Below are 24,154 nucleotides of genomic sequence, written 5' to 3'. Positions count from 1 at the left end.
GACCCCAAAGGTGCCCCACACTCTCCCCTGGGCCCTGAACTAGCAGACCCCTTTCCAATCTGACTGGGGGCGCAGGCTTCAGAGAGGATGGAAAATTCAAACAGAAGCCGTATTGCTACCTTAACAATGAGCCAGCTCTTGTTGTCCCATAATCCTATCCCCCCGCTTTCCCACCTTCTGTCAGCCCTCACAGAGAGCAGAACCCACGCTCATCACGACTGGCCTCCACACAAGCAGCAGCTGCTCACAGACGCCAGGAGACTGCAGGGCTTGGACTCTCCTTTATTGGAAAAAGGAAGATGCTCATGAAGAAGGCCCACAAGCCAGAGAGTCCCATTGGGCGTCTGGGGGCTGGGCAGCTCCAGCACCACTGCCCTGGGGGATCCTGCACTCCCGAAGAGGGAACAGGCAGCGGAGTATGTGTGTTAGGGGGAACGTGTGGGCGTGCAGAGAGAAGGGCCCAGAAGACACAATTGAGGGCAGAACGGGTGCCCTCCGGCACTGTTAGATTCCTCGTCTGACTCTGACCTCACAGTGACTGTGCAGAGAGTCCATAGAGATTGTGTCCCCCCAGGACATTCCCAGCAGGCCCACCACAGAGCCATCACACTACGACACCCTCGCAATTGAAGGAATACAGGGGAGCAAGCAGGGATAGACCCTGTCGCCTGGCACTGCCTGTTCCCCTTCGATAGCCTCTCTACAGGGTCCGCCAGCTGGCCTCAAGGGCTGGCTACCATTGGCTGTTCCCCAGCCCCATGCTCAGCTAGGATGTGACTGGTCAGTTTGTCCATGCAAAGCAAGGAGGGGTCGCTCACAGACTTCCTGGAGAAACCAGCATTGGGTGGGGGCTCGGCAAGCGCCGGTACTCTGCCATTGTTAGGGTCCAACCCCAAACAGAGGTATCACTCTATGCCCAGTCTGCGGTGCCTGCCTCAGGTCACGTGTTCTCTGGGCCCAGCACTTCGGGGCCGGGCATCTGGTTCTGGGATTTCAACAGCTGCAGGGCAGGCTGGGGCGCGACGCTGTGCTGGGGCTCGGCATTGAACCCCGCCGGCTCGCGGCGCAGCTGCTTCCGGTACTGCACAAACATACAGAGCTTCAGCACGATGGCCAACACGTTCTTGCCCATGAAGATGCCCGAGACCCGGGCATCCCGGAAGAAGACCATGTTGCTCCCCCGGATGAAGAGAGTGGCAATGTTGACAGTGAGCAGGCTCAGCAGGGGATAAAGCATCATCCGGTGTGGCACGATGTTGAACCCTTGCATGCTGATCTCGCACAGGGACACGCAAGGGAGAGTCAAGAGCAAAATGTAGCAGTAGAAGAACATCAGGCCCTCGGCCCAGAGGGGCAGCCCTTTCTTCTGGGGCTCCCACAGGTTGGCCTGGATGTCCAGCACATCCAGCATGTCAATGATGACCCAGAAGAGGCGGTTGCGGATGTCCTCCTTCTTCTTGAATGTCCGGACGTAGTCCATGTGCTCAGTGGCCACCAGCAGCACATAGAGGGCTGGGATGCAGACGGACAGCAGCAGGGTCAGGGCTTTGCGTGCCAGAAGGTCCAGGCTCTTCCGGTCAGCCTTGTAGTTCTGGTAGACAAAGTAGACCTTGATCTCCAACACGAAGACATAAAGGAACCAGAGGATCATGGCGTAACCGCGCTTGGCTGTCCTCACCTCGGCCCCAACCCAGACCGCCATGTACCGGAGCACCAGAAGGAAGCAGACGTCGCCCACCGAGACCATGATGCAGATGCCCAGTTTCCTGGAGCCCTGGTTCTGCTCCACCAGGTAAGCATCCATCAGCACTAAGCTGCTCATGATGAGGACAGTGGAAAGGCAGGCATGGGGCTTGTTGACGGGCGGTGGGGGAACCATCCTGGAAGGAGGAACACACGGGCAGTCAGGCAGCTCCTTTGCTGTAGGGCTCTCTCTGCTCTGGGTGGTGGTCAAATCTCCCCTGCCTTGGTGAGCAGCACATTCCTCCCTGCCACTTCTCTCCCAATCAGCTGTGGGCAGCAGGGGGAGGGGTGCTGCTTTGCATTGTTAAGGTCATTCCCCCCAACAGCATCCCTGTGCCTGGTCCCCCTCTGCCTCCCCAACAGCATCCCTGTGCCCCCCATCATACCCCTGCCAACCCACCCTCCGCCCCACACAGCATCCCTGTGCCAGGTCCCCTGTGCCCCCCCGTACCATACTAATCCACAGTGCAATTAAAACTGTGATTAATCATGACTATTTTTTAAAATCTAGTTAATTTGTTTTGCGTTAATCGCTTGCATTAACTGCAATTAATTGACAGCCCTAATTGCCAGTGACAGAGAATCCACCATGATGCTTGGTAAATTGCCCCAATGGTTAATTACCCTCATGGTTAATTTGTCTGAATTTGTCTAGTTTCAATTTCCAGCCATTGCATCTTGTTAGACTTTTGTCTGCTACAACGAAGAGCCCGTCATCAAATTTTTGTTCAAGTCAAGACTGTGATCATGAAATAGCAAACTGGTTTTCAGTGTCTCTGTATGTGAACTTTGGAGATGATGCAAAACTCTGCATTAAACAAACCCTTTGACACCCTTAGCACCGATGTAGCTGTTACTGCTCCAGGTTTCTTGTCCCCACCGACCCTCGTAGAGGCACCTTATTTTGTTCTGAGGCCTTGAATGTGTCGGCACAATTCACTAGTCTTTAACACGCGTGAATGTGAAGGGGTGATACTGGATAAATGTCTTGTGGTGTCACTTTGCCTTGTGACACTCAAGGACCTCGATTTGATACAATCCTCTCGTGCCCAGACCGCTCATGCTATGCACAGAGAAACAGAGAGCAAGGACTCGAACAGCCAGGGCACCAAGCCTCACATCCAGGCTGCTGTGATCTGGGCCCTGTGTTTTAGCGTAGTGCTCTGGATTCCTCGACTGTTGGGGCATGGAAGCATTGCCTGATACGTCCCCCTGTCCCGCTCCTCCTCCGTCATCCGTACAGAGCACTGTCCTCCTCAGGTACCAGGGAGGATGCCACCCCTCCCCCAGGTCCGTCCCTCTTTCTGGCCTGGGCCCAGCACTGGTGCAGCTGCTGCGGCTTGCTGCATGGGGAAAAGAGGAGGAGCAGAGCCAGGATCCTGACTGCTGATGCTCCACAGCTGCTCTGGAGAGAAGCCAGCACCAGGGCTGAGACTGGAGGAGGAGGGCAGTGTGTCAGTGGAGGCACCAAAGCCCCCTGTGAACTGACATGGCTGGCGACTATGCCTGGTGCAGTCTGAGGCTATGGATGGTATGGGCACAGCATGCTGAGCCACACTCCGCCTGGCAGAGGTCTCTGTTGGGCTCTGCTGAACACCTGTGCCCAGAGAAAAATAGCCTGAGATCATGCAGTTAAAGGCGATGGCATAATGCGTGTGCCCAAGGGGGCACAGTCCAGATTGCAGAGGTAAACGGACGTCCTCCGGTGCATGGGCTGGGGGGAGGGATCCAGCAGGGGCCTTGGCTTGGTCTATGCTCATTTAGTGTTTTCACCTGTGATCTGGAAGTGAGCGGTGAGCAACAGGTGACACTAAATGGGGAGCTGTGATCAACAGTCAAAATGAGCCCGAGGGACCCAGCAAGATTAACACCGTGGGCAGAAATGACCAAGCTGAGATGCAGCTGGGATGGACACAGCTACCCCAGCTGGGGAGAACAAGCTAAGCCACCTCCCATCAATGGGAGAAACCAGCCTAGGAGCCAGAACAGCTGAGAGCCTACGCCCTTGCTACACTAGCCTTTCCCCTTATACTTTCCCTTCATTCCCACCACTGGGGCAGCCCCCATTTCCTCCCGCATGGGAGCCGCGGTGCCATGCAGGCTGCTCCCAGCCAGGTTAGCCGAGATGTGGTTAAAAACCAGCGGCTGCCACTGGTGGAGCTGAACCCGGCAGCCCAGCAATGGTGGAGACGTGTCAGGTAAAGGCAGAGCCCTGGGGGTGACAGTCAGCGCAGACATCAGCCGGAAATGCAATGGGGCAGATAATGGGCAATGCGACTGAGGGCTGCAGGCCCAGAGGCAGCCCCTTGCTGAGCAGGGGGCAGCCCCTGAATGCGCAGCTGGGCCAGGCCCAGCCCCCTCCACTGTGGGCACCGCATTACCAGAAAAAGGCTGACATCCGGAGGGAATTGAGAGAAGAGGCACAGCATGATCGGGGACTAAAGGTTTAAAGAGTTCAGTCGGTCCAGCTCAGCTAAGGAAGGGCAGACATATTGTGGCTGTGAGAGGAGGTGAAAGAGAGTCCCTGCCGCAGAGCAGCTTTCTCCTGGGGAACTGACTTCCCAGGGGCAGAAGCCCCCCAGTGCCTGGGCCATTGCAAACCTGCCTGGCCACAGCCCTGGAGAACAGCCCATAGGGCCTGTCCTACACAGTCCAGCTCTAATATATCTCACTTGATCTATGCCTCTCCTCTGGCCACGGCCACGCTCCCATCCCCACCGAACCTCAGCTGCCCAGATGCACCAGTACTCTGATCCCCGCTTGTCCTACACTGTCCAGCTCTAATATATCTCACTTGATCTATGCCTCTCCTCTGGCCACGGCCACGCTCCCGTCCCCACTGAACCTTGGTTGCCCAGATGCACCAGTACTCTGATCCCCGCTTGTCCTACACTGTCCAGCTCTAATATATCTCACTTGATCTATGCCTCTCCTCTGGCCACGGCCACGCTCCCGTCCCCACCGAACCTCGGCTGCCCAGATGCACCAGTTCTCCGGCCCCCAATTTGTCGACCAGCTCTTGGGGCCAGAGCTCCTGGAGCACCAGCCCGCCTCTTTGGCCATGGCTCCGTGGTGCCCCACCAGCTCCTGGGCCCACACTACTGGTCAGACTGGCCAGGGCACAAGCTCCGATTCCCTTGCAGACATTTGGCATCTTCCTAGCTGATACTAACACCATCAGAGCCGGGACAGCCCAGGCCAGGAGAGACGTGGCTGTGCCAGTGCCAAGTAGCCCACATGGGACAAGACTTCATCCAACCCCCTATTTCCCCCATGAATGCACACACACAGCGGGACAGGGGCCAGTGCCCTCTGCTTCTCTGCCTGCCCTCCTCAGTGTCACCAGCCCCACCAGCCCCGCCAAGGCAGCTGGCACCCTGGGGCACCAGCGGAGGGGGCTGCCTATCCGCCAGGGCCCCCCTGTCTCTGCCCTGTACAGGGGGCAGGCTAGGGGGGTCTCTGCCCTGCCAGGCCAGGGCAGCAGGCTCAGGTCTGCCCCAGCCCCGAGTCACTCGCTCTCCTGCATGGTTTGGGGGCGGGGGGCAATTCCCAGCCGGGCCGGCATGTGCCGGCCTCAGCCCCCGGCCGGCCGCTGGGAAGGGGGAGCCGAGCGCGGAGCGAGGCTTTACCTAGCGCCAGTCTCCGCCGCGATGCTGCTTCCCCTGAGCGGCCAGCGCCTGCTCCCGGGCTGGGTGGCCGGAGCCGCGGCCGTGCGCTCCCAGCCGCGCAGGGCGCCGGAGATCTCCGCTGCTGCGGGCCCCTCCGAGCCGGCGGAGGCCGGGCGCGGGCAGGCAGCTGCCGGCGGCTCCTGGGCTCTCCCTGCAGCGGGACCCCGGGGCGCGCAGCGAGCCGGAGCGGGGAGAGCGGCCGCGGCGCAGCCAGGTCCATGCCCGGCCCCGGGGCCCTGGTACTGCGGCTGCAGCGCGGCCCGGCTCGGCTGCGCCCTCCCCGGCTGCCTGCGCGCTGGCCCCGCGGAGCTCAGCGCCCCGGCTCGGCACAGTCCCAGGCGCTGCCCCGCCGGCCGCTCGCCGCCCGGCCCGCGCCTCCTGCAGCGCGCCCGGCCCGGGCCCAGTCCGCCGGCCGGCTCGCGGGGCCGCCCCGGGGAGGCCGCGGTGGGTGGGTCCTGCTGGGGAGGGATCACAGCTGTTCCCGCGTGGGGCCGGCGCGGGGGGGTCTGGCTGCAGCTGCCTCGCTCCCCACCAGCCGCCAGCACAGACCCCTGCCCCGCTGGACACGCACTGCTGCAGCCAGGGACAGCACAGCCGCGGTCCCCGGATAGTAGCGAGACAAGGGGGGGGACCAGCTTCTACTGACCCAGCTTCTGCTGGGAAGCGAGACAGGCCTTGGCGCTTGCACAGAGTCATCGGCAGGCTGGAAGCGGCCACTGCTAGACGCAAGGTGGGACAGATTATTGGGCATAAGCCCTTCGCACGTATTTCAAAGGACCTTTCAACTGAAGTGGCCGGTTAACACCCCTCCTGCCACAGCGGTCAAGGAGGAAAAAAAAACACTGGGTGGTTAGTGGGTTACAGATTGTTGTGAGCCAGGGATTCTCAAACCCCTTCACACAGCAAGACTCGGAGTGCGACCCCCCCTTATACATTAAAAACACTTTACAATCTATTTAACACCATTATAAATGCTGGATGCAAAGCAGCCTCTGGGGTGGGGGCTGACAGATCACGACCCCCCATGTAGTAACCTCGTGACCCCCTATTGTAAGCCATAGGTCCAGTGTCTCTGATCAGTCCACGATTTTGTGTCTAGCAAAGTAAGGAATATAAGCTCCCAGGCTTGTCATTTGCATGTGTTATGCAGGTTTCCTTTTGAGGATGAGGCCTGTGAGGTCGGGTATAGAGTGATGGCTCTGAAAAGTGTTCACACCTAGGAGTTAGAGTGTTTTTGTCTTTTTATCAATTTCCTGTGTGAGTTCATTGGAGAGCCCGGGGATTGTCTGGTTTCACCCACCTCGTTGTTGTTGGGGGCATTTAGTGCACTGGATGAAGTACACCACATGTTGTGACAGGCTTGTATAGGGCCCCATGGATCACTTTGTATCTCTGGCAGAAGCTTCTCTGGTAATAGTGACAGAGTCCTGTGGCACCTTATAGACTGACGGATGTCTTGGAGCATGAGCTTTTGTGGGTGAATACCCACTTCGTCAGCCGCTACCCCTCTCATACAATATGAGCAAGGATTTACCATCTCCAGGTAGCAGGGAGTTACACAGTCAGATTTGTTGCCTTCATTTTTGTATAGTGTAACTATGATTGCGTCTCTGAAATCCAGAGGAATTTTCTCAGCTTCCCAGATATCTTAATAAGTGAATGCAGATAGTTACCAGTGTGGGGGCCTGCAAATAGAAGAATTTCCGCTGGTATGTTGTCTTTGCCTGGCGATGGACCTGACTTTGTTTGTTTGATAACTTTTTATACTTCCTCAACAGTAGGTGATGAGGCAATTTCTTTATGTGTAGGGTGCTGGGTTAGTTCCTCTAGCATCTGTGAGTTGACAATAGCGGGACGATGCAATAGCTCAGGAAAGCCCTGCACCCATCTTTTCGAGATGCCTCTTTTGTTTTTTAATCAGGTGGATCCATATGAAGTCTTTAGCGGAGCTGGTCCCAAAATAACTTTGTGGCGTTAGTATCAGCGTAATGCTGTATTTCTTCTGCTTTCTTTCCTCACCAGTTATCAGGTAGAGAACATAAAGCTGTAACTGCTGAGCCTCAACCCTAGTCCACAACAACTGCTTGCAATACAACTATTGGTGTGTTCAGTGCATGCCTAAAACATTGGTTGTGTCTACAGTTGGTTGAAGAACTGTTGATTTTTCTACTACTGTGATTCTGGCTGAATTAATACATTGATTGGTTAAGAATAACAAAATGTCCTGGTTTAAGAAATGTTGTCTAAGATAAAAGTTGACCTGAAAAGAACCTGGCCAACTTTTTAAAGTCTCTTGGGTGCAAGTTATCCAGGCCTTCTGATCATGGGCTGGAAAGAACTTCATCAGCCTCATGATAAGAGTTCATTATCCTGCTTTATTCCAGATACAGAAAAGAAATAGTTATTGAATACTTCTTCCTTTTCTGCATCGTTATTAACAATATTACCATCTCCATCTAGTAATGGGCCTGGACCATTGCTTGGAGTTCCATTGTTCCTAAGATACTTAAAAAATTCCTTCTTATTGCCCTTAGCCCTGCAAGCCGTGGATTTTTCCCTGATGGCTTTAGTTTCCCTTATAAATTTTCTACACTTCATAACTTCTGATTTACACTGATTGCTATCTATTTCCCCTTTTTTACATTTATTATGTATTCCTTCTTCATTTCTAATTGCTGCCTTCAATTTCCCACTGACTCGGTATGGGCTTTTAGTCAGAGTTATGCTCTTTCTTGGCTGTAGAATCATGATTTTTGGCCACGTAATGGTCTCCACTTCAAGAAGTCGCAATGTTCATTCGCATTTTTCTGTCTGAAGTTTCACTCATAATTTTCCTCAGCTTTGGGAAATTAGCCCTTTGAAGTACCATGTGTATTAGTGGTTGGGACTGTCCTTTGTTCGGCATATTGAATGTAATCAGGTCATGATCACTGGTTCCTAGGCAATCACCAACTTCCAGCCCAGCGATTAATTCATCTTTATCTGTCATAATGAGGTCCACAATAGAGTAACCTTCTGTTGGGTGCAGTACCTTTTGTGTCAGGAAATTATCATCCATCTTTTTTTAGAAACTCACAGATGTTTTATTGAGATCTCCAGCACGTCTCCCAACTGAAATCCCCCATAACAACCATTTTTCTTTCCAGATATTAAAGACCATTGCTGAAGGAATAACTCATTCTGCTCTCTGGTGTGATTCAGAGGTCTGCAACAGATCCCCACCAGCACCCCTCTCTGGACTTTGTACATTAGCACATTGACCCATGTGCATTCAAGAGCCTGTGGTTCTGAGTTATCAATAACTTTAAAGCAGGTAATGATGCTTTCAGTGTAGAGTGTCCCTTTCCCCGTCCTTCCTGAACAGTTTATACCCGGTGATTGTAACATTCCAGTCATGCCAGTTGTCCCAGTAGGTTTCAGTGGTGTTAGCTGTATCAGTGGTAGCTGTTTCTTCTCATCGGTGAGACTTTCCAATTCTTCTTGCTTGTTACCCAGATGCCCAGCACTGGGACGGAAGCAATTGAAAACCTTCTCTTTGACTGACTTTGTGGCACCCTGGCCTGGTCTACACTACGCGTTTAGACCAATTTTAGCAGCGTTAAACCGATTTAATGCTGCACCCGTCCACACAATGAGGCCCTTTATATCGATATAAAGGGCCCTTTAAACCGGTTTCTGTACTCCTCCCAGACGAGAGGAGTAGCGCTGAAATCGGTGTTACCATATCGGATTAGGATTAGTGTGGCTGCAAATCGACGGTATTGGCCTCCGGGCGGTATCCCACAGTGCACCATTGTGACCGCTCTGGACAGCAATCTGAACTCGGATGCAGTGGCCAGGTAGACAGGAAAAGCCCTGCGAACTTTTGAATTTCATTTCCTGTTTGTCCAGCGTGGAGCTCTGATCAGCACAGGTGGCAATGCAGTCCCAAATCCAAAAAGAGCTCCAGCATGGACCGGACGGGAGATACTGGATCTGATCTCTGTATGGGGAGAGAAATCTGTTCTATCAGAGCTCCGTTACAGAAGACGAAATGCCAAAGCATTTTAAAAAAATCTCCGGGCTATGATACAGAGTCCACAGCACAGGGCTGCGTGACAAGCATAGCGGAAAGCCAAAGAATCAAATGGATGTTCATGGAGGGAGGGAGGGGGTACTGAGGACTCCAGCTATCCCACAGTCCCCAGCAGTCTCCGAAAAGTATTTGCATTCTTGGCTGAGCTCCCAGTGCCTGTAGGGTCAAACACATTGTCCGGTGTGGTTCAGGTTATAGCTCGTTAATTTACCCCTCTCCCTGCCCTGTGAAAGAAAAGGGAAAAAAATAGTTTCTTGACTTTTTTCAATGTCACCCTATGTCTACTGCATGCTGCTGGTAGACGCGATGCTGCAGGAGTGAACAGCAGTATCCTTTCCTCTCCCCTCCCTGGTGGCAGATGGTACAATATGACTGCTATCCGTCGTCATCATCAGCCCATGAGTGCTCCTGGCTGGCCTCAGGTGAGGTCGGCCGAGGGCACCAGGGTAAAAATAGGAATGACTCCGTCATTCCCAGTAGATGGTACAGTACAGCTGGTAACCGTCTTCATCATAGCAACTGGGGGCTGAGCTCCATCAGCCCCCTCCCTTTCATGAGTAAAGAAAAGATTCTGTACTGTCTGGACTATCATAGCAGGGGGATGCTGGGCTCCTCTCCCCCCCACCGTTTAATGTCCTGCCTGGACTATCATAGCAGCTGGAGGCTGCCTCCCCCTCATTTTATCTCACTAAAAAGTCAGTGTTTCTTATTCCTGCATTCTTTATTACTTCATCACACAAATGCGGGGGGGGGGGACACTGCAACGGTAGCCCTGGAGGTTTGGGGGAGCAGGGAAGCAAAAGGTGGGGTTGTTGCAGGGGCACCCCCTAGAATGGCATGTAGCTCATCATTTCTGTGGGATCTGACACGGAGCGGCTGTGCTCTCTGGTTCTCTGATACACTGGTTCTGTAGTACACTTGCACCATATTCTAGGCAGGACTGACTCTATTTTCAGACACCATAAAGGAGAGATTGACTCAGGGAGTCATTCCCATTTTTGTCTCTGCGCCCCTGGCCGACCTCAGCCAGGGGCACCCATGACAGCAGCAGACGGTACAGAATGATTGATAACCATCATCTCATCACCAATTTACAGTGGCATGGCAGACAGTACAGAACTGAAAACCGTCTCTGCTATCTTGCAAAGGCAAATGAATGCTGCTGTGTAGCGCTGCAGTACCGCCTCTGTTAGCAACATCCAGCAGACATACAGTGACAGTAAAAAAAAAGCTGAACGGGCTCCATGGTTGCCGTGCTATGGTGTCTGCCAGGGCAAGCCAGGGAAAAAGGGTGCGAAATGATTGTCTGCCATTGCTTTCACGGAGGAAGGAATGAGTGACGACATTTACCTAGAATCACCCGCGAAACTGTTTTTGCACCATCATGCATTGGGGTCTCAACCCAGAATTCCAGTGGGTGGGGGAGACTGCGGGAACTATGGGATAGCTACGGGATAGCTACCCACAATGCAACTCTCCAGAAATCAATGCTAGCCTCGGACCATGGACGCACACCACCGAATTAATGTGCTTAGTGTGGCCGCGTGCACTCGACTTTATACAATCTGTTTTACAAAACCAGTTTATGTCAAATCGGAATAATCCCGTAGTGCAGACATACCCCCTGAGTGTGAGTTTGTACTGGCTTTGCCTTTGGAGCGCTCTCCCGGTGCCTTGGAGGTGGTGAAGAGGAGCAGCAAACGGCAGTGTACAAGGGAGGTTAGAGAGGGAGCAAGAGAGCCAGATACAGCTGATTAACATTCTCGAAGGCCAATAAACACCCCCTTCAAAAATCCCCCAAGCAAACCAACCCAACAAAGGAAGCTGCAGGAGTAAAAGGAATGCGGGCAGAAATCCAGCCGCAGAGTGGGGTTAGCCAGTCAATTGCACTGAGGGCAGCAAATGAAGCATGGACGATTACTCACCGTGCGGGCAGGCGGCGTATGTGTGGATTTGGTGTAAGGAGCTCCTACCCTTCAGAGACTGTGTACGGGCTCTAGAGACCAGAGGGGCTGAACTGGAGGAGCACAGGGAGACACAGAGAGGTACATAGAGGAGACTTTTCAGGACACAGTAGGGTGGTCCCACCCCTGGTCTGACAGCCTCAGTGCTGTTGAGGAGGATGAAAGTCTCCAGGAAGGAGAACATCAAGCTGGGGCGGCGGAGGGACCCTCCTTCCAGATGATGTATCTGCTGGCACTGAGGAAGAGAGAGGTAATATATTATTGGGGATTCGATTATTAGAAATACAGATAGCTGGGGTTGTGATGACTGGGAGAACCGCATCATGAATTGCCTGCTGGGTGTAAAGGTTGTGGACCACTCAAGACAACGGGATTATGTGTAGTGCTGGAGAGAAGCCAGTGGTCGTGGTACGCGTAGGTACCAGTGACATAGAGAAAGGTAAGAGAGTTGCTGGAGGCCAAATTTCAGCTGCTAGGTAAGAGATTACAGTCCAGGACCTCCATGGTAGCATTGTCTGAAATTCTTCCTGTTCCACCCACAGGGTCAGTTAGACAGGCAGAACTGCAGGGTCTCAGTGCGTGGATGGTGTAGGGAGGAGGGTTTAGGTTAGTAGGAACTGGGGAACCTTTTTGGAAAGGAGGAGCCTATACAGGAGGGATGGGCTCCAGCTAAACCAAAACGGGCCTTTGTCTCCTTGCTCCTGAGAGATGTGCAGGCCAGAGAGAGGGATCCAGACAACACTGCCACTTCCACTGGTGCCATCCAAATCCTGAACACCAGCTGGGATGGGAGGCCATGTCTCCCATCCTGTATGTCCTTTTCCTTCCCCAGCTTATTTATTGTCTTTCCTCTTTCTGTCTGTCCAATGAGATCCTCTCTTAGCCAGTCAAGACTGTATATGTTGCATCACTGCTGTAAGTCTGGGACCAGAGACAGGCAGCTGAAGCTGTGCTGTACAGAGCCCGACGCCGGTACCAGTTTGCCGGGCCTCACAGTGTGCTGGGCCGGTGGTTTGTTTTCCAGAAGCGAGGTTGCAAGTTAGCATCGACGCCAGACTCAGACACTGCATTTTCTATCTTTGCAGTTATTTTGTCCCCCGTGTGTGTGCGTTTGCCTTGTTTTGTCTTCTAGGAAACACGTGGAGACTCTCACAACAACAGCTCCAGCCCATCGCAACCAACTTCTTCTCTGTTCCCTGAAAAGCACAGTTTTCCCATCTTCAATATGATCCGAGAGACTCTCAAACTGGGGGAGAGAGGTGGGGCCTTGCAAAACCTCTCTCCAGCCAAAGGCAGAGGGGACAAGGGACAGTGTGAAAATGAGAGCCTGACTTCATACTTGACATTTCAAAGGATTTAACTGCTTTTCTTTCTTTTCTGTGTCTTTCATAAAAGGTTAAGAGGATGTTTAAAGGGGAGTTTGCCCCGGCACTAAGCAGGCTGAGGTTTTTGTATGCCAAACGCCAAACCTTGTTTAACACAGTTTAATGTGGGACAGTCACAGGTTGTGTTATGACCTTCAGGCTCACGTATTCCATCCAAATTAATACAACAGCCCCCAGGTTGAAATCTCCCATGGTCACAGTTTTCCTTCTTCTACATTATGGACAAATGCCTAAGGAGCAGATCATCCTGTTCCCTAGCGAGGTGGTCTGTGAGAGACACCTGCCAGCACAGGGCATTAGTGAGCCCATTACTGGAGCCATCTGTACAACTGTGGGATCAACACTTAAAAAGCAATGTTGACCAGCTGGAAAACCTGCTCTGCAGTGAGAGACTGGAGAAGCACGATTTAGGTAGCTTATTGGAGAGAGGATTAAGAAATGATTCGATCACCTACCTGGGGAGAAGCCTTCTAATAGGAGACGTCTCTCTAGCAGTCAGGCAGAATGAGATCCAGCAGCTCGAAGCTGAAACCAGAGCCAGTCAGACTAGAAATAAAGTACAAATTGTTAAGTGAGGGGAATTAATCACTGGAACCATTTCCCCATGGATCCAACCCATGGAGATGCTACATCCAAACTGGGGGTACAGTTTTCAAAAGTGTCATGGGATCTATGTCATGAGACCTGACACTCTCACCCAGAGGTGCAGGGGCTGCCTGTGACCAAGGACACACAGAGACACTGAGCATTGCCCAAACCAGCCACTGGGTGTCACTGCAGCTCCACAGGGCAGCTGCTGCTCACCCTTTCCTTGGGATGGACAGGGACTGACTCAGGACCCTGCTTGCATGGATTCTACCCACCTTACCACCCACCTGGGGTCCAGAGCACCCCCCAAATCCCTGGACCTCCACATGCAGCCCTGGGCTCTAAAGCATCCTCAAATCCCTGGGTGCACACCTGTCCCCCTGGTGTTTAGACCACCTGCAAATCAACAGGTCCCCCTCCCCCCACCAGAATCTGGAGCTTCCGCTGAATCCCTGTGTCGCCCCCCCCCCCCCAGGGTTTGTGGTGCCTGCCAGCGTTCTGGGCTGCATGGACTCTGGGGTGCGGATGAGCCTGGGCATCGTGTTGTGCCTCCTTCTGGCCAAAGCTTGTGGGGATTTTCCAGGGGAAAAGTTGGAGAGAAACTGAAAGTGGGTTTGGTTGAATTTTTCCTGGAAGTGGCTGCGTGTCTCCCTTAAGCTGGGACCTGAGCTGCAGTTCTCAGGGAACAGTCACTCGACCACAAAGGCCAGAGTTTCCAGCTGCTCCACTCCCAGGAGCCTGCCCTGAGCAGACAGAGTGGGGCGGTTCCCTATAGCTGGGGCCCCTGCAAGCAAGCAAAGCAGCTGGGTGACCTGCTTGGCGATTTGTGCCTGCAGGGGGCAGGAAGTGGCTTTGCCCCAGGCCTGCCACACCAGGCTGGGACTAGCGATGCTTGTAAAGGATTGATTGGTGTGATCGGGGCCACGTGTCTGGAGAGCCAAGGTGTTGGCTGAGGCAGTCCTACCGTGTGTAGGGCTGCAGGCTGGTGCCCAGGTGGCTGCTGTTCCTGGGTGTACTGCAGGGGTAGCTATGCTGGCCTGGCCAGGGGGTATATTAGGCAAATCCAGGCAGGTCAGACTGGTCTGGAAGGAGGAAGCTGGCCCAGATCTTGCCAGGCCTTCCCAGAGAGATCATGCTCAGGAAACCTCTGGTAAGGGCAGGAGGGGCCTGCCTGCCAGCCGACACCAGATACCCACACACTTACTTCCCAGAGGATGCTTCCCACTTCACTTAGAGCATCCTCCTGAAAGGGGTGTTCAGCAGGACTCCATTGTTTTACTAGAACGCACCCGGCATGGAACTGCATACCCCAGAGTGCAGCATACTGCCCCAAGTCGGGGAGCGGGCAGGATACCAGCCAGCACAGACCATGCACTTGTGAACAGGAAGTGCTGAAATCAAGGCCCCAGAGAGATCCCAGCCCCACACGGGAGCCTTGAAATGAGGGACTTGTGAAGAACATAAAGGGCCAGGTACGCTGTGGAGCTAGGGACTGCTCTGCCCTGTGCCGAGGCACTAGCCACCAGCTGTGGTCAGTTAGAACTCAGTGCACCCTGGAAACGCCTCCTTCCCGCCTCCCGCGTGGCTCTGGAGCAGCAGGAGCTGTATGGCGGAGGGCAGCCTGGAAAGAGCACAGCTGGCTGCACGCTCCCCACAGACTCCCCTGGCGTGGGTGAATCCCTAGCCGGGGAGACTGGGAACAGAATCTGGCTCATCTGGTGCAACTCCAAAGGGAGCAGGGCAGTGACTCTGCCCCAAGCTCTTTCAGCTGGGGTGCTGTGCGTAAGCTGCCCGTGCCCTGACGGGCGTGGCTGTCTCCACAGCTTGTCCTGAAAGGAGAGGGTGGCCCAGAGGGTTAGAGCTCTGCTAGCTGCCTGCAGAACCGTCAGCCCCGAAATGCATGACTCAGGAATGATAAAGGCTAGCAGCTTATCAGAGAAGCTTTCCATGAAGGATTCCTCTGAAGACTCAAGTGTTATACCCTACAGCACATGAGAGCTGTTGCTATGGAGCTGAGATAGTTGGCTGAGCAAGCAAGGCCCCAAGGAGGGAGATGGCAGGAGACGGGAAAGTGGGGACCTGGGGCAGGAAGTGTGCAAATGCAGAGGAAAAAGCAGGGACTAGGACAGTAGGGACCTGGGGCGGGGGGGCACAGAGAGCCTGGAATGCAGTGGGGCTCACTGTCCCAGGCATGGCGGTGAAAGGGAAATGTGAGTGCATGCAGACCCCCTGCCATGGGAGGGAAGAGGGTTTCAAGTAGTCCACCTGCCATGGAGTGGGGCAAATGGAGGACAATGGTACAGAAGATATACAGAGCCCCCGGGGAACGGGATACACACAAAGTCCCTGGCATGAGGGGAGAGTGGTGGGAGTTGCGGGTGGTCCCTGAAATAGAGAAACAGGAGAGGGTGTCACACAGAGAGCTTCAAGGGTGGGGAATGGAGAATGGTGGGCGCAGCCGCTTGGCTGACACAAGCTACAAATGTGAGCCATGAGTCACTGGCCTCAGTATCTGTTCATCACAATAGCTCGGCTGAGTGCTTGCTACGGCACCCCAGGGATCCAGCCATTTGCTCATCTTGCTTCCAGCACTTAATCAGTCAGGTTACCTCAGGGTTTGCTTTGCCCGGGTGTTCCAGGACTATCACATTACTACGAGGAGAAGTAACAGCAGAGGACATACCTTGACAGCTGCACTGTACAGATCTCCTAACTAAAACTACACTGGGCATGGCTGTGAGGCCTGTGTGTGGTGGGCTGGGCTACTCAAAGGCTTCTGGAGAGAGAAAACAATGACCGAGGCTGGCAACTCCATCCACTGGAGGAGAGTGAGACAATGGGGACTGTTCATCATAGAGAGGAGCTGAAGAAAGGACACGACAGAGGGCTTGTCTACATGAGAAACTAGTGGGGAATGGGTTTAATAGCACCTGTTGAACTAAGGCACTGAAAGAACATTCTAATCCCAAGCAAACATGGCATACAAGGGGGTTGCACCCATTTCACTAAATGTTCCTAAACCGTTTAGTCCCTTGGGACAATTTTCTTGTGCAGACACAGATACAAAATAAAGGGAGGGGCAGGGAAGGTAAAGTGGATACTCCTATGGGCCTTTCTCAGCCCACGTCCAGACTAACCCGCGGCATCGGCAGGTTAAATCAATTGCTTGGGGATCGATATATCGCGTCTAGTCTGGACGCGATGTATCGATCCCCGAGCGCGCTTACATCGATTCCGGAACTCCATCAACCCGAACGGAGTTCCAGAATCGACACGGAGAGCCGTGGACATCGATGCCGCACCGTCTAGACGGGTGAGTACCTCGATTTTAGAAATTCGACTTCAGCTACGTTATTCACGTAGCTGAAGTTGCGTATCTAAAATCGATTTTAATACCCTAGTCTGGACGTAGCCTCAGAGTTTGGGAAGAAGGGCTCCCCAGTGAAACTGAAAGGCAGCAAATTTTAAAACTGCTCAAAGGAATACTTCGTACCTAATGCACTGATTACCCTTTGGAACTCTGTCGCAAGATATCGTTGTGGCCAAGAGCTTAGCACGACCCAAAGGATTGGACACGAATATGGATAAGAACATCTAGACATTTATTAGATAAACCCATTACAGGGATATATTAAATCTACATGCTGCAGGTTGCCTCAGGCCAGCTTTAACCCTGGCCAGTTCGTTACACTATAGGGTTCTCTTGCTGCTTCTTCTGAAGTGGCTGGTGCTGGGCCTGTTGAAGATAAGAGTCCTGGAGCCCTCTTCAAATCCAATCTCACAGGGCCTGTGTAAAGATGTGGTGCTTGTAAACCAACTCAGGTTGGAGCTATGATGTTCCAAAGATGTACTGAACTGCCTGAAATGCCTAAAAACCTTCCCTCCCAAACACCTCCATCTCAAAAGTACTTTGTCTGATTAACTTAAAATGTACTTTGAAAAAAATCCTCCTGTAAGTCCCTGTACAGGCCAAATTTCAGATAGACAGTATCCTTTTGAGTATTTTGTAGAGCCAGCAGGGAGTAAAACAATCAGGCTTGGATGGAACCTCTTCCTTGTCTCACTGAATGTACCACGTTCTGGAGACGTGCATCTTGCTTCTAAATTCCACAGGCTCTTTAAAAGCTTAGACTGTTTGCCAAGTTCCCAGAGGTTCCAAGCTGTCATGTATAGTAAGTCCCATGCACTCATTCTTGCTGAGGAATGTGAGACAAATGGATTTGAAATGTTTAGATCAATCCATTTTTGAGAGATGTTTGGCAAAATATCATTAGACACTTTTTCTAAAATGAAAACTCACCAATTTCAGTGTCTCATAAAGGAAGATGATCTCCTATTCAACTTCAGGCTTCCCCCACATCCTCCCTATGAATGAAACATGGGACAGTTCTGTCAGAGAAGATCTTTTTCAAAAAAGTCAGCTTTTGGATGAGGCTGGGGTGTGTGCCTGACAAAATTCACCTGAATGCTTAGCTCTGGGATCACCACCCTGGCTTGGGAATCGTTAAGTAGCATCAGGAATGGCCCTGGTTCTAGTCCGCAAGCTGCTGTGTGGGGAGTTCCAGTCTAAATAGTACTTGTTTGGTGATGTACAGGTGCATGGGGTTTCCTCCATCAGTATACGCTGTAGCTGGGCCCACCTTGCTCCCCTGGGTAGGATTACCCTGTGAAATAGTATGTAGCAGCGGGTGGTATCTGGGAAGGAGGGTGTTTAAACGTGCCTAGTGCTTTTTATGGGACAGAGGCCACAGGGCTGGCTGCGAAGCTCCCCAGGGAAGGTTTCAAAGGCCAAGCGCTACTGTTAAGTGTGTGTCCATTCTGTTCAAGAAATCAAGTTTGGGGCTAGTCCCCCCAAACCTTCAGCCTGTTTGAGCTGCCAGGCAGTGGCCCTGCTGGAAGCTAGGCCTTGGCTGCCCCTTGCACAGGTGCCTCTGAGAAGGAGGAGAAAGGATGTGTGTGCTGGGACCCCTGGGCTGTATCCATGGGGCGGGGGCAGGTCCAGGACCCCTGGGTTCCATCCCGTGGGTCTGTGCCCTTTGGGGGAGGGCAGGGGGCAAGGCCAGGACTCCCTGGGTTCCATCTCGCGGTTGCTGCATCCAGGGGGGCGGGCGGGGGATTGAGTGGCCAGGACTCCTGGGTTCCATCCTGTGGGGCTGCATCCATTGAGGGGCAGAGCTGGGACCCCTGGGTTCTATCGTGGCGGGGGGGGGGGGGGTCTGGGCTCTGGGGGCAGGGCCGGGACCTCTGGTTCTATTGTATCGGGGGGGTCTGGGCTCCAGAGGGCGGGGCCGGGACCCCCCAGTTCTATCGTGGTGGGGGTGGGTCTGGGCTCTGGTGAGAGGGGCCAGGACCCCTGGGTTCTATTGTGGCAGGGGGGTCTGCGCTCCAGGGAGTGAGTCCAGCCTCTGGGGGGGCGGGCCGGGATCCCTGGGTTCTATCGCGGTGGGGGGGCGGGCTCCGGGGGGAGGGGCCGGGCCCCTGGGTTCTATCGCGGCGGGGGTGTGTCCGGGCTCCGGGGGGAGGGGCCGGGCCCCTGGGTTCTATCGCGGTGGGGGGGTGTCCGGGCTCCGGGGAGAGGGGCCGGGCTCCCTGGGTTCTATCGCGGTGGGGGGGTGGGCTCCGGGGGAGGGGCCGGGCCCCCTGGGTTCTATCGCGGTGGGGGGAGGGGGCCGGGCTCCGGGGGGAGGGGTTCTATCGCGGTGGGGGGGGGGGTGTCCAGGCTCCGGGGGGAGGGGCCGGGCCCCCTGGGTTCTATCGCGGCGGGGGGGGGGTGTCCGGGCTCCGGGGGAGGGGCGGGCCCCCCTGGGTTCTATTGCGGCGGGGGGGGGGGGGTCCGGGATCCAGGGGGTGGGGCCGGGCCCCCGGGGTTCTATCGCGGCGGGGGGGGTCCGGGCTCCGGGGGGAGGGGCCGGGCCCCCTGGGTTCTATCGCGGCGGGGGGGGGTGTCCGGGCTCCGGGGGAGGGGCCGGGCCCCCCTGGGTTCTATTGCGGCGGGGGGGCCCCGGGGGGAGGGGCCGGGCCCCCTGGGTTCTATCGCGGCGGGGGGGGTCCGGGATCCGGGGGGTGGGGCCGGTCCCCCTAGGTTCTATCGCGGCGGGGGTTGCGGGTCCGGGGAGAGGGGCCAGGCTCCCTGGGTTCTATCGCGGCGGGGGGGGGGCCGGGATCCGGGGGGTGGGGCCGGGCCCCCTGGGTTCTATCACGGCGGGGGGGAGTGTCGGGGGGGGGCGAGGCTCCCTGGGTTCTATCGCGGCGGGGGGGGGGGTCCGGGATCCGGGGGGTGGGGCCGGGCCCCCTGGGTTCTATCGCGGCGGGGGGGAGTGTCCGGGGGGGGCCGGGCCCCTGGGTTCTATCGCGGCGGGGGGGGGTGTCCGGGATCCGGGGGGAGAGGCCGGGCTCCCTGGGTTCTATAACGGCGGGGGGGGTCCGGGATCCGGGGGGGAGGGGCCGGGCCCCGTGAGTTCTATCGCGGCGGGGGGGGGTCCGGGATCCGGGGGGGAGGGGCCGGGCCCCGTGAGTTCTATCGCGGCGGGGGGGGGGGGGGGCGGGCTCCGGGGGGAGGGGCCGGGCCCCCTGGGTTCTATCGCGGCGGGGGGAGGGGGTCCGGGATCCGGGGAGGAGGGGCCGGGCCCCGTGAGTTCTATCGCGGCGGGGGGGGGTGTCCAGGATCCGGGGGGGAGGGGCCGGACCCCCTGGGTTCTATCGCGGCGGGGGGTGTCCGGGCTCCGGGGGGAGGGGCCGGACCCCCTGGGTTCTATCGCGGCGGGGGGGGTGTGAGGATCCGGGGGGAGGGGCCGGGCCCCCTGGGTTCTATCGCGGCGGGGGGGGTGTGAGGATCCGGGGGGAGGGGCCGGGCCCCCTGGGTTCTATCGCGGCGGGGGGGGTGTGAGGATCCGGGGGGAGGGGCCGGGCCCCCTGGGTTCTATCGCGGCGGGGGGAGGGGGTGTGAGGATCCGGGGGGAGGGGCCGGGCCCCCTGGGTTCTATCGCGGCGGGGGGAGGGGGTGTGAGGATCCGGGGGGAGGGGCCGGGCCCCCTGGGTTCTATCGCGGCGGGGGGGTGTCCGGGCTCCAGGGGGAGGGGCCGGGCCCCCTGGGTTCTATCGCGGCGGGGGGGGTGTGAGGATTCGGGGGGAGGGGCCGGACCCCCTGGGTTCTATCGCGGCGGGGGGGGGGGCCCGGGGGGAGGGGCCGGGCCCCCTGGGTTCTATCGCAGCGGGGGGTGTGTGAGGATCCGGGGGGAGGGGTCGGGCTGGGTTCTATCGCGGCGGGGGGGGTGTCCAGGATCCGGGGGGAGGGGCCGGGCCCCCTGGGTTCTATCGCGGCGGGGGGGTCCCGCTCGTTGGGCCCCGCCTCAGAGCAGCAGCCCCTGCCATCTCCTCACGTAACCGCGCCCAGCAGAGTCCCGCCCATCAACATCGCCCTCCGTGCCCCCATTGGCTGCTTTTCCCTGATGGCCCTGCCCCGCCTCCCGGGTTGGGCGCGGCTCCCGCCGGTCCCGCCCCCTCCCGTCCGATTGGTTGTGGGCGGAGGCCGGCCCGGCCCGCCCGGCGCTGAGGCGGAGGCTGCGCCGCGCCGCGCCGCGGGTCTGGGGCTCCCGCCGCCTCCTCCAGTGTCGGCTCCCGGGCGGCGGCGGGATCGGGGTCGGGATGGCGGCGGCGGGCGCGCTGGTGGCGGCGGCTCCCGGGGCGGGCGGCGCGGCCGGGCCCCCGGCGGGTCCGTGCGGGGCGGCGGGGTCCGGGCCGGTCCCGGTGCCCATGAACTTGTTCGCCACCTGGGAGATCGACCGCTCGGCGCCCAGCTGCGTGCCCCGGTGAGCGGCGCGGGGGGGACGACTATGGGGCGGGGGAAGCCGTCGGGGTGTGGGGCGCCGGGGGGGGACTATGGGGCGGGGGAAGCCGTCGGGGTGTGGGGCGCCGGGGGGGGACTATGGGGCGGGGGGGGCCGTCGGGGTGTGGGGCGCCGGGGGGGGACTATGGGGCGGGGGGGGGGCCGTCGGGGTGTGGGGCGCCGGGGGGGGACTATGGGGCGGGGGAAGCCGTCGGGGTGTGGGGCGCCGGGGGGGGACTATGGGGCGGGGGGGGCCGTCGGGGTGTGGGGCGCCAGAGGGGACTATGGACGTGTGAGGCGCCACGCCGGGATGTGGGGCGCCGGGGGGGGGGACTATGGGGCGGTGGGGGAGCCGTCGGGTTGTGGGGTGCCATGGGGGGACGATGGGGTGGGGGGGGGAGCTGTCGGGTTGTGGGGTGCTATGGGGGGACGATGGGACGGGGAGATCCGTCGGGGTGTGGGGCGCCATGGGGGGACTATGGGGCGGGGGGGAGCCGTCGGGTTGTGGGGTGCCATGGGGGGACGATGGGGTGGGGGGGGAGCTGTCGGGTTGTGGGGTGCCATGGGGGGACGATGGGGCGGGGGGATCCGTCGGGGTGTGGGGCGCCATGGGGGGACTATGGGGCGGGGGGGGGAGCCGTCGGGGTGTGGGGCGCCATGGGGGGACTATGGGGCCGGGGGGGAGCCGTCGGGTTGTGGGGTGCCATGGGGGGACTATGGGGTAGGGGAGGAGCTGTTGGTGTATATGTGTGGGGCTATGGAGAGTGGGGAGCCGTTGGGGCTATGGGCTGTGGGGCACCATGGGGGGGTTATGGGGCGTTGAAGGGAGCCTTTGGGGTATGTGAGGGGGCTATGGGGTATGTGCGGAGCTGTTGGTGGGTGTGGGAGGGGCCGTGAGGCACTGTCAGGGGGGGGCTATGAGGTGTGGGGAGCTGTCGGTGGGGGTGGCTCATGGGGCGTTGGGGGGAAGTTGTGGGTAGGGGGAAATGGGGTGGTTGTGGTGCAGAAAGTGTCAGAGTAGAAGTGGGAGTGGGGTGTGGGGAGTTTATGGGGCTTGAGTGTTGGGGGAAGGCAGGGGGCAGGGGATATGGGGTTTCTGTGTGTGGGGGGGGCTTATGGAGCAGGGTTAGTTGAGGGGCTCATTCTTCCACAATGGGTGCTTTATGAAGAGGGTAGGTGGGGTGTGAGGGGGTATCTGCGGACCAGGAGGTGTGTGTGGGGTGTATTGGCCCCAGTGTGAGGCGGTGGGGGGGGGTACTTTGGAAATCCCTTTCCAGTCTGGCTGGCTAGGGGGAGGGGTGTCAGAGCTGTCCAGCAGTGGGTCTGAGTGGGGATGGATGTGAGAACCCCCAGAGGGAGGACTGTGCTGCTTGTTCTCATGGGTTTTACAGAACTCTCTCCCTGGGTTCTGTGGGGTTGGAGAGAGCAGTGGGTTTGAAGAAGGTGAGAGCAGAGTGACTCGGGAGCAGGGGATTTGGGTTGTGGGTGAAGAATGTTCGTGGTGAGACTCTTTGGCAGTGACGGGGAAGGGTGAGTAGGTTTGGGCCATGGTATGAGGCCTGGTTTTCATGAATGTTTAGGGCATGCATAGTGTAACCAGTTCTCTGGTCTTGGGGGAGTTGGAGTTCCACAGCTTGGTCTGAGTCTGCTTCCCTCACCTCCACATCACGCCTGATTAGCCTGGAAGCGTGGCCTGAGTGCCTGGTGGGAGGTCACTTTCCTTGCTGCCAAGAACTCCCTTGTGGGGCTCCCAGCTTCAGTGCTGCTCTTATCCGGGCTTTTGGTAGCTAGAGACACGGCCCCTCTCTCTACACAGTGTAGGCACGTTCTAACCAAAGAAGACAACACAGTCCCTGCCCTGAGGCGCTCACAATCTAAAGACAGGCAGTGTAGGATGATGGATCGTAACTTAGGTCCGCTTGTCAATAACACTTTTAAAATAGGACCTGTAAATGAGTCCCAAATTACTCTGTCCTCATTGGTCAGTGAGCTGCCCGTAGGACTCCTGGCAGGAGTGGGTCTCCAGGAGTGGATGTGGAGAGGGTAGTAGCCTCATGTGGGTCTGGGGTCGGGGGAGGACATAGTGAAGAAGGCATGGAGAGTGAGCTGACATACAGGTAGATGGGGCTCTGCAGTGGAAAATGAGGCAAGGATGGAGAAAAGGGAGGTGGGCCGAGGGCTCTGAATATTAAGACAAACAGCTTGACTTCTGTGCAGTGGAGGACATGGTCACTCAGATGGACATGGCAGATGATTTTACCAGCAGAATATTTTGGATGTAGTGGAAGAAGGCAGTGTGTCAGAGGGGCCAGGGATAAAGAAATTGCAGTAATCTGGGTGGAAATGAGGGGCCAGATGAGTTTTCACTGGAGAACTCGGAGAAAAAAAAAACAATCTGACAGGTTATGGGGGAGGATGCTACTTAAAACTTGGACCTGTCTTGCTTAGTTCTTTAAATAGCCTAATTGTGACTGGCTAGATGAATCTTAGCGGGAAAACTGACAAAAATGGGCACACTTGTCCAGAGGGGAGAGAATTGTGCTTGTGACAAACTTTTAAACGAGATTGCTGGACAGCAGAGTTGGCTTTTAGAAACAAGTGTCCCTCTTCTTATTTCTTTACCTACTTCGTGAAGACAAATGTATCTCAAATGCTGTGTTGTCTGACTTGTTTACTAAACTCTTATGTTGTCTTCCTCAACGCTGTCTGTCTGTGTAAGATCTTGTATTGATGCCCTTATCATAGTGCATGACTGTAGGAACACCTGTCTCTCTTCTCCGGAGTGCTCAAGTTACTGGAATGATAGACAGCAATAGCATTTGAAGATTTTTATGAGCTATAATTCCTTTGGCTAATATCGTCTCTTGGCCTGAGCAAGGGAACTGAAATTTAGCCTTCTGTACCTC

The 24,154-nt window shown here is 56.6% G+C and overlaps 2 protein-coding genes across 5 annotated transcripts in view; one reads left to right on the top strand and one right to left on the bottom strand.

Moving 5' to 3' along the window:
• Positions 1–266: 266 nt before the first annotated feature.
• Positions 267–12,066, bottom strand: LOC115649314 (transmembrane protein 121-like). 2 transcript variants are annotated; one of them, XM_030558184.1, is made up of 2 exons: positions 11,412–12,066; positions 267–1,880 (listed from the first exon to the last, which is right to left on the bottom strand). In XM_030558184.1, the coding sequence occupies exon 2, from the start codon at positions 1,877–1,879 to the stop codon at positions 941–943; it is 939 nt and encodes a 312-aa protein (XP_030414044.1). In that variant the 5' UTR covers position 1,880; positions 11,412–12,066; the 3' UTR covers positions 267–940. The 2 variants fall into 2 exon arrangements, with proteins under 2 accessions (XP_030414044.1, XP_030414043.1); XM_030558183.1 differs by lacking the exon at positions 11,412–12,066 and adding an exon at positions 5,373–5,452.
• A 9,060-nt stretch (positions 12,067–21,126) lies between these two features.
• The window catches only part of LOC115649307 (phosphofurin acidic cluster sorting protein 2-like), a 115,469-nt gene continuing 112,441 nt past the window's right edge, over positions 21,127–24,154 (top strand). For 2 of the 3 annotated variants that reach the window (XM_030558169.1, XM_030558168.1), the window contains exon 1: positions 21,127–21,231. In XM_030558169.1, the coding sequence (XP_030414029.1) occupies positions 21,176–21,231 (56 nt within the window). In that variant the 5' untranslated portion in view covers positions 21,127–21,175. Of the gene's footprint in view, positions 21,232–23,339; positions 23,366–24,154 lie in introns of those variants that run through there. The other variant, XM_030558171.1, reaches the window with a different exon arrangement.

Source organism: Gopherus evgoodei, chromosome 3, assembly GCF_007399415.2.
Source record: "Gopherus evgoodei ecotype Sinaloan lineage chromosome 3, rGopEvg1_v1.p, whole genome shotgun sequence".
NCBI classification, from domain to species: domain Eukaryota; kingdom Metazoa; phylum Chordata; order Testudines; family Testudinidae; genus Gopherus; species Gopherus evgoodei.
Note: the sequence above shows the minus strand (reverse complement) of the source record. Positions and strands in the feature narration are given on the sequence as shown.

What these genes read in the sequence shown, in the direction of transcription:
- LOC115649314 (XM_030558184.1), bottom strand. Translation starts at nt 1,879, where the DNA reads ATGGTTCCCCCACCGCCCGTCAACAAGCCCCATGCCTGCCTTTCCACT.